This window comes from Sander lucioperca, chromosome 7, assembly GCF_008315115.2.
Source record: "Sander lucioperca isolate FBNREF2018 chromosome 7, SLUC_FBN_1.2, whole genome shotgun sequence".
NCBI lineage: Eukaryota > Metazoa > Chordata > Actinopteri > Perciformes > Percidae > Sander > Sander lucioperca.
Window position 1 is genome coordinate 7,042,656 of NC_050179.1, and position 9,755 is coordinate 7,052,410.

The window sequence follows — 9,755 nt, forward strand, 5'->3', positions numbered from 1 at the left end:
ACACACACACACACACACACACACACACACACACACACACACACACACACACACACACACACACACACACCTGTTCACTCACATGTATACAATCACACAAATTCACACATGCACACACAAAACATCACCACTCTCTCACACTTCCAAACACCTACACACAGAAACACAAACCATCTGTTTGGAGGCTTGTTGAAGCGCATTAGCTGTACCTGGCCGCAGGATGAGCTGCACTCTTCTGTCCTCTGTACCCTCAAGCCAATATAAGTGTATAGACCTTGATCCAGATACACTGAGCCTTAGTGTAAAACCTCACTGAGAACATGTGATGAAGCACCATTACCATTATAAGTCAAGCAAATGAGAAAATGCTGGTGGAGCAATACATTAAGGTTCTCCAGCTTGCACAGTATTGACTGAAAAAAAAGTGTTCTGTTCTTGCTACATGACATTTAAATTATGCACACAAATACAGATAAAAAAAAAAAGATTTAAAGGGTCAGTTCACCTAAATTACAAAAAAACATTCCTCACAAAGCTCTACTGGTAATGTGTCATGCAGCTAGCTGTGGTTTTATTTTTTGGTGGGTTTTGAATGAATGGAGTTTTCTGCACATTAATTTGTCTTTCCAGAAACAGTGTTCAGTTACTTTGGATCATCCACATAGCTCACTATGAAAACTTTTCATCTGAATTACTTTCTGTTGAAGAAATAGCCCCTATGAAAATTGTTCACAACATGCTCAGTGGATTATCTAGAGTAGCAGAGACTTTGGTTAGTCCTTCTGACATCACTAAAGGGTTGCCAGGTAACCAGCGGTAACTCGACAAAGTCACTGCACCTAACATCAAACTTTGTCATGTTTACATTTATGTTTAGGTACAGATAAAAAAAACAAGATACAATGTGTTATTAAAGCTGCAAGCAGCGATGAACGGGCCCTCGTGTGCAGACACAAACCACTTCCTGTTTCGTGGCGTTACATTAAAATCGCAATTTAGCTTTGCAAAGGTCTTTAGATTGTACTGACCAATTTTAAAGTCAATCGTGTTAAATCTGTAGGAGTACGTTAAAGTAGGCTGCAAAAGGTCAAAAACATCCTAAAAATGCATCTTCAATTCAAAATGGCTGACTTCCTGTTTAGGGTATGGCTCCAAGAGGCTTTTATGTAAGTATGGACATGAATCATGATACATACATACATACATATACAGTACATATGTCTACCAAATGTCATATATCTAGGTGAAACCCACTGCAAAGTTTAAGAGGTGCTGCTAGGTGGAGGGCAGTAGCGAGGCTTTTTCCCCCCTGCTTCCAGTCTTTATGCTAAGCTAAGCTAACCATATCCTGATTCTAGCTTTATATTTAACAGAGAGAGTGGTATCAATCTTCTCATCTAACTCTCAGCAAGAACGCGTAGTTAGTTCCAAACCAAAACTATCTGCATGGATAGATAACATTGTAGGTAAGTGAGATTTTCTTTTTTAAGTTGGGTAAACCAACCCTAAGATATTATATCATATATTAGTGTTTCTCAACCTTGTCTGGCTGGTGTCCCCATTTTTAGGGAACCCAAATTCTTATGACGCTAGCAATGTAGGTTGTGAGAATTTCAATGTGACATTATTTTGTATGGGAAAGCTCCAAATTGTGTATAATGAAAAAATGATATATTGTATTCTTTGCCCTAGTTTTTATTAATAGTATACCAAATTAACTTATCTATCTCAGTCTTAGAAATCCCCAAGCACCCTGTATATATACAGCATGAAGTAACCCCATGTGGGGTCCTAACTCAAAGGAACTTAGATAATTTATAAGTAAGGAAACACTACATTCAATGAAAAGATTGCAACTTAAGAAGACAGAAAAGCTGGTATTATCAGATCCACAGTCATCAAAGCCATTTTCCATTTCCCCTCTTAGAGAGGGTTCTGTATTTGCAGGAAGTATCATGTCATCATGCACTCTTGGCTTTCTATTTATACTCAGAAAAGATGATCACGAAAGTAGACAGAGTACTACCCCCCACCCTCTCTCACTCCCTCTGGGCCCTCCAATTATAGTCATTAATGGTTCATCCCAAAAAGATAAGCCAGGGTGGCCATAATATCCAGGCCTAAGTGAGTTGTAAAGTGACTGAGAAATTAAATGTGTGAGTTGAATAGGAATCACTGCGAAGGGCTGCACAGTTTAAACAAATGAGAGGCTGATGAGATAGGAGTCACAGCCTTATGAGAGGAGAGTGAAATAGAAAAAGTCAAGCTTTGAGATGAGAGAAAAGGTTGGGATTGTAAGAGAAGAGGTGAGAAAGATGGCAAGAGGGTGAAAAAGAAGAGGAAATGCATCAAGGTATGAGAGTTGGAGGAAGTGAGCCACATGAGGACTGACTTTAAAATAGGACTGGGCAAAAAACTATATAAAAATGTCTGTCGTATATAATTTTCTATAGTGTTTCTATCGCGATAGAATAATAATAAAATGAAAAGAAATAGGCTTTACCATGTGGTTATTTCATATGGACTATTTATTTATTGAATTCCCAGAAAACATGTTATATTGTGATATGTATCGTTATCGAGATATGAAATGACCAAAGTTAGGCTACATTTTGGTGAGGGAAAAACTGACATGGCCATTGTCACCTCAAGATATCTGAATGAAATGTCACTCAATACTACTGACTATAGAGTCTGTAGAGCTGCACTTTATTGTGTTCACGTTGAATAAAAAGTACATTATCCAAGCTAAATTGGTATTGTAACTGAAATGTTCCTAACCTAATTGATACTGACTCTAAAATAAAATTTAATCGGGAATAAAACTGATTTGGGACCTTGTGAATCGAAATCGAATAAATTCGGAAAATCATTGACGATACTAGGGCTGAACGATTTTGGAAAATAGTCTAATTGTGATTTTTTTCAAAAATATTGCGATTGCGATTCAATATGCGATTATTTTTTAAGCTCTTTGTCTTCTGCATTATTCAACAAAGACAAGCAACAAATCATTGTATAGTATGAACAACACAAGATTAGATAGATTAAACAAACTGTTCTTTCCTGGAGGCCAGGCCTGTATGTGATGATGAAATTAGGTGATGCATGAATTTATATGAATGACATATTTTATTTAACTACTTCAATCACAGTAGTATATTGAGCACTGACCAAGCCTGGTGTAAACATTCATATGAAAGTCAGAAACAAATCACACAAACTAAAGTGCAGATTGCAGAAATATAAAAACAAATACGTGGCTTCACCACACTTAGTAGTAGTAGTAGTAGTAAGGTAGATAGATAGATAGATAGATATTACTGATATCCAGTCAGTAACAAAACAAAAATGCAGAAAATAAGAGAAATATTTGCCTGTACCTCTTTGAAAATATTTAGGTAACTCAAAGTTAAATGTAATCAATGTCTGAACATTAATATCTAAATATTAATCGTAATTATCTCTAGTCAGTAACAGCAACACACAACGCAGACTAAAGTGCAGTATGGCACTACCAGCCATAGTGATCCTGATCACACAGTAAGGAATTTCTCACCATTAGCAACTCTCACTCCGATCAAGCTCCGTTCAGTGTACTTCATACTAGCATCAAATCTATCACCAAATCCGCCTTTTTTCATCTTAAAAACATCTCCAGATTCCGGCCATCACTCTCTGACTCCGTGGCAGAAATCCTCGTATGGTTTCATAAAAGGGGCATCATGTTTTTGGCGATAAACTCCGTTACTACTTGAGTAATTTCCTTGTTCCGTTTTAAAGTACGTTCATATGGAGTTAACGTTATGCTTTCAAACCTTTCGGTGAGTGATCCCTGTCGGGTGGTATTTTGCTTACTTGACAAACTGGTGTTTGGCATTTTAGCCATGCAACTGTCGTAGATGGCTTTGTGTTGTTGTTTTTTTAAGTGCTGATACAGGTTCGTAGTGTTACCCCGTGAGGTAGCAACGTTAGCAAGACAGGTTTTGCACAATACCTGAAGCTGCGCATCATCTTCTTTTTTAAACCAAAATAGTCCCACACAAGTGACATACTGTTCCTATTTGGGACTAACGCTTCTGTCGAGCCTGAGGCCATTGTACAACATGTCAAGGTACGGCGTAGCGTTTGTGTGCCAAGTTGATGCTTTCTCTGCGGAGTGCAGAGTCTGCAGACTGCTTTGCTCTCGCGGGTCACGTGACCAAATCGCAGCCTTTGCGATTAGGAAATCATGTTTTAATGTATCACGATATTATTGCAAATGCGATTAATCGTTCAGCCCTAGACGATACCCAGCCCTATATATCGGGATAAAAGACTTTGTCCGTGTCACCCAGCACTACTTTAAAATATGTTTGCAGAGGCCTTGTGACAGCTGTAAAACCCACATTTTAAAAAAAACAAAACAATTGATGATGGCTGCATTCCATTTAAGTGTATCAGAGTCCTGCTAGTATGCATGCTTGCTCACTGGCATAGCTTACCAGGACACTTATGCTGCGTTCCAGACACAATTGTTAGACCGTTAGTTAAGACTTCAAGCCACGACTCACGACTTGGTAGCGTTCCAGGCAACGTCATATCTATGGCTTGCGGCTACCAAATGTTGACGTTAGCTAGCGCTAGCTGATAATAGCGATTTCTAGTCGGCGACATATTTTGGGCTTCATTTAATAAACATAACCTGTAGTAGTACACAATTGTATGTGTATTGTTTTGATTACAATGTGCGGAATTACTTTACATTGCCTATTTATGTATATTTATTTCTATTTCTCACTGTTAATCACCGGCGTCTGTACAGCATCAACAGGGGGTCGCCATTGTTGTTTATGTGTGTGTGACGTCAAAACTGTAACTGGGAGTACAACAATCTGGTACGAGTTCACGAGTAGTACGTTATGGGTTTGACTGCCGTTCCAGGGCACTTTCACGGGTAGAAGATTGTGAAAACACGAGTTATGGAAGATGATGTCTCTGGTTCTGCTGCACTGATTTTGGTCCCTTTTTAATAAACTCTCTATCCTTAGTCTGACAATGTTACAGAAGTGCAATGCTAAATGGTGGAGTTGTCTTTTGATGTTGTTATTTACACCAATGCCTGTCCTGCTGTGACAGGTCAAAATGTCTGCCATGGAAAATATCTATTGTGTGGTTGTGATATCAAATAAAGTATATTTTACACTACATATTCATTATTGCCTATCATTTCATTTATTTTATTGTTAGACACAAAATCATTTCTCATGTCTACGCCTCCTCTCTAAAATAAACAATAGATTGAAAAAACGTGTTGTTAAGTTTGTTTTTTGTTCACTCTGCATATGCAGCCTACAAGGGGAGAGTGGGTTTGAGTAGGTCATGCATCTTGATAATGGGTTACAAGCCAAAAAGGTAGAGAACCACTGATCAGATACAAGCAGGAAGAATAGTCCATAAAACAAAGTAAGAATTATACTATACGCCAAGACGTTTCAAACGCTTTTCCCATACAAATATGTGTAATGCATTGATATGTATAATACATCTATTCAACAGCAACAGGTCACATAAATCTCTTATGTACATGTTTCCTATAATTGTTTAGACCTTGCAGTAGCCTCACTAATCTTCTTAAACCTAGAGATGTCTTTTTAGGTCATTTTTAAGCAAAAATAACAAACCGGTTCCCATTTTTTTCTTTTCTTTTTGAATTAAATATTTTAATTAATTATAGGTTTTGGAGGTTTTGAACCAGAGTGTAATAAAAGCAGAAACAATTTGCAAATACAGTTTGACCCAGATCGGATGATAGGTGAGAAGAAAGGCAGAAAAGAGTTTCACGTGAAAGGATGGGTGCAGGAGCATAGATACAAAGATGAGAGCTGATTGTAAAGACATGAGAATAACTATTTGCAAAAAGTGGAGTATGAGTGTATGGTGCTTTTCACTGATGAACAGCCACAACAAAAAACGAAGGTTCCCTCCCAAAATAGAGCCATTACTCTGCACATTCCACTGCATTATTGTGCGCATGACTTACCAAAGAGCTGGCGGTGGAATATAAACTTCCCGGCTAACATTCCAGTGATAATGGCCAGTATCCAGCATATTACTTTCAGGATGTTCCATCCTAGGCCTGGGTACTTGTTGAACAGGAAGGAGAAGCAGTTACCCACCACAATCATATGGGCCTCTGTCTGACTGTGAGAGATGGGGTCCTCTGCGAAGATGAGGAAGTTAAAGAAGGTGACAAGGTAGGCCACGAGGAGACGCGACCATGGGTGCTGGAAATAGTAACGAAAACAGGCACCTATTTCCATCCTGCTGCCAGCCCCCCAGCCACACCTGGGAGTCAGAGAGAGAGAGAGAGAGAGAGAGAGAGAGAGAGAGAGAGAGAGAGAGAGAGAGAGAGAGAGAGAGAGAGAGAGAGAGAGAGAGAGTGCTTCTTTCAGTCAGATTATATTACACTCAAATCAGAAGGGCAGATTAGAATGAAAACATCTCTCAGACTAAGATTAGTGGTAGGAATATAACTGAGGTTTGGTACAGATTGGGATTATGCTACATTCGGACAACTCCGATCAGCACCAGTGCCAATAATGCACCAACATGGAGATTTTTTAGCCCAAAGACAGGCTTTCCTATCAACTCTAAGATTATCACACAAACACGACATAGAGGTCTTGATCTGTCTAACTGTTGATGCCAAGACAGCAAAGAATCAGTAGCATGAAAACAGGTTGAAAAGTGAATGTGTTAACTGAGCTCACAATTTAACAAGAAGCTGAATAAAACAAGAGGTTTAAGCTTTAGAGACTACATTCTTCATCAGTCACTAAAACAGGTTGAGGTGTAAGTGTCATACCTGGATAAGGTAGAATCTTGAAGCACTTAGCTGTAAAGCACTGGCTTTTGAAAGGCTTATCCTCTCAGCCTGTCTGCTCTGTGCTCCCCTTCAAAAATTGTGCCAGCATTACGCTGATGCTTTGCTCGGGAACACCTGCCAAGCAGCGGCAGCGCTTGAGTAACTTCCCGACAGTCCACCCCTCTCTATTTTTAAAGCCATCTACATTCATTTACCCATGAACTCCACTCTGAACTCCCTCGCTGTAGCCCCCTGTGACTGGTCTGACTTTGCTGGACTGAAGTTCCCAAACCAGATCCCTGCTTTGACACGATTTCCTAAAATACCCCACAGTGGGAATTTGGGATGATGTAACCACTTCAGAAATAGAGCTGCCAAAGTGAAACACCCATGTGGCTATTACATTTCACTGACATCAAGTTTGTCTTGTATGTTCCACCTTGGGTGGTGCTAAGATAGTGATTCCACTAATAGAGGTGGAATCACTTAATCATCCTGGTAAAATGTTTATTTAGTTTTTTGTCTGTATCCCATTCTAAACATTAAGAGGACTGGTTGAGACAGGGGGCATGCTCCTAGTTTGAGGCCAGTCCCTTCTGGCAGGACAGTCCCTAACATGCATGGAGAGGGACACACCCAAAGGACATACATGGAAACAGGAGGAGAACATGCAAACACCCTACACAGAAAGGACTCATCAACCTGGGATATACAGTATATAATGACATACGGCAGTGGGCTGTAAATGATGGAATTGCAATGAAGACTACTGTTGAATTAGCAAGATTTGTGATATCATCATCATCATCATCATCATCATCATCATCATCATCCTGCTCATGGTAACCTAAATCCTCTAAACTGCCTGGCTGTCCTCTAGTCTAAAGCATAAATATTACACTTGGACTGACCCAATATTAAACAGTCTCTAAGTGCTCCAAGAAACACAGACTATTCGTGCCAGATCTGTCAATTCCTGAATGGACTAATGTGTTAAGAGCAAGTTCACACACATCCTATCTAATGTCACAACCATAAACCGTAGAAAGAGTCACAACAGTGATGACGCCAAATGTCACATCGCCGACCCTACGTATCTCCGAGATAACACAAGCTTGACTAGAATTATATGATTACACAACTTTAATGTCGATGCAGCCAGCGACATCTGGCACGGCCGAAATTCGGGCAAGCCCTAACGTTACCTGCCTGTACCTCGGTATATGTGCATGTGCAATATCACCATCATGAACGCACCTGCTCCACGCCGTTTTCCTCTTAGTCCACTGCCACAGCACGGCTCTCCTGCCACATCAAGCCGACAGCGGCGCTCTGATCATCCCAAAACACGAGATGATACGGAAGGGTTGGGGAGGGATTATCCATGCGACCTGTTGTTGATATACAGAGGCACCCCCAAATCCTCTGCCATTGTGCTGGACCGTCCATGCGCCGGGTGGGCTAGCTCAGCCGGTTCCCGCCGGACGGTGCAGTTTTTAAGCTGTTGATGGGACACCGCTGCTAGAGTCGATAGAGATAGCTGGGTCCACACACAGCACGCATAGCATCCGTGCAACGCAATGTAGCCAACACATTCACCACTGTCAAGTAAGAGCCAGTACTAAACTTACAACTTCCGCTCACATCTTTCAAAATAAAACGTGATGAATACAAATTGTCTGTAAATTCTTACGCCACAGCACTGTGGACTGGAGATAGGTCTGACAATGCGGGACTAGTAAATATTCAACTGAAGAATGTACTATTTTATGTACTACAATTATTTAATTTGTGGTTGTTTGTTACTTTTTATTGTATTCAATGTGCTGCTGTTTGGTTTATTTCCTGTATATTGTTTATAGGAGGAATGTTGTTATTTAAATGTTGAAATTCCTTTCATAAATGAGTGCTCCACACACCTTCAGGGTTTGATTGTTGTTTTGGTTTGCCATTTAACTGAAATTGACATTAGTACATTTAAATATGGCTCTTTAAAAAGCTATTTATTTATTTATTTATCCATTTAAATACATACACAATACAGCCATGCCAGCTTCTTTCTTTATCAATTAGATATTCTTTGACATCAGTAATATTTGTCTGACAAGACTCCATCAAAACACATATATCAGATAGCTTGGACGTATTTCAACATATCATTTATATCATTTAAACTGTGCTGTGCATGCTACATAACCCAACATCACAAATCACAAGTTTGCCTCAAGGGGCTGACTTAAACCAAATAGTCTTCGTTTGAAGTGACACAATACACACCCTTAATTTGAAGACGGGTTCACATTGTTTCCGGTGTGACTCTAGCTGTGTCTGCTATGACACCGAGCTAAGATTCCCTCTGGTGACAGGATGATTTTGCTGCTGTAAAATCTATTCATTTATTTATTTATTTATTTATTTATTTATTTAACGTGAAGTAGGAGGGCCCGAGAGCAGAGACAGGAAGCCCGGTGGCTTCCAGATGTTACAGGATGTCACGCCCTGTGTTCTCTTAATACATCCGTGATGTATTAGGTCACGCCAAATAAGATCTGCCATCAGAGGCGGAAGTCTCCCCGTTATCACAGACTAGAGGCCTAAATCAAAATGGAAAAATAAAAAATAACTGAGCTGCTTTGCCCACAATTATTCATATTGTTTAATTTTTGTATCCTAATTTAAATCCTCAATAGTGTCATCATTAATGTCCCATGATAAAAGTAAAACTGCCTTCACTGCTGACTTAATATTATTAACATTCCACCACTACATTTCAAAAGTGATTATTAAACTTACTTTGCAGATTCCGATTTTGCATACAAAACAAACGATGAGCTTATCATGCAATACAGATTAAACTACCCAAAATTGTACTAAACATTTCAAATTGGCCCCTCCTTTACTAAGGGCC

General features: G+C 39.5%; 1 protein-coding gene across 2 annotated transcripts in view; it reads right to left on the bottom strand.

The window, feature by feature from the left end:
• tmem117 (transmembrane protein 117) overlaps positions 1-8,451 on the bottom strand; it is a 55,001-nt gene extending 46,550 nt beyond the window's left edge. The window contains exons 1-2 of one of the 2 annotated variants that reach the window (XM_031283095.2): positions 8,105-8,451; positions 6,023-6,327 (exon numbers count right to left, since the gene is read on the bottom strand). In XM_031283095.2, the coding sequence (XP_031138955.1) occupies positions 6,023-6,302 (280 nt within the window). In that variant the 5' untranslated portion in view covers positions 6,303-6,327; positions 8,105-8,451. Of the gene's footprint in view, positions 1-6,022; positions 6,328-6,847; positions 7,131-8,104 lie in introns of those variants that run through there. The other variant, XM_031283096.2, reaches the window with a different exon arrangement.
• Positions 8,452-9,755: the final 1,304 nt, after the last annotated feature.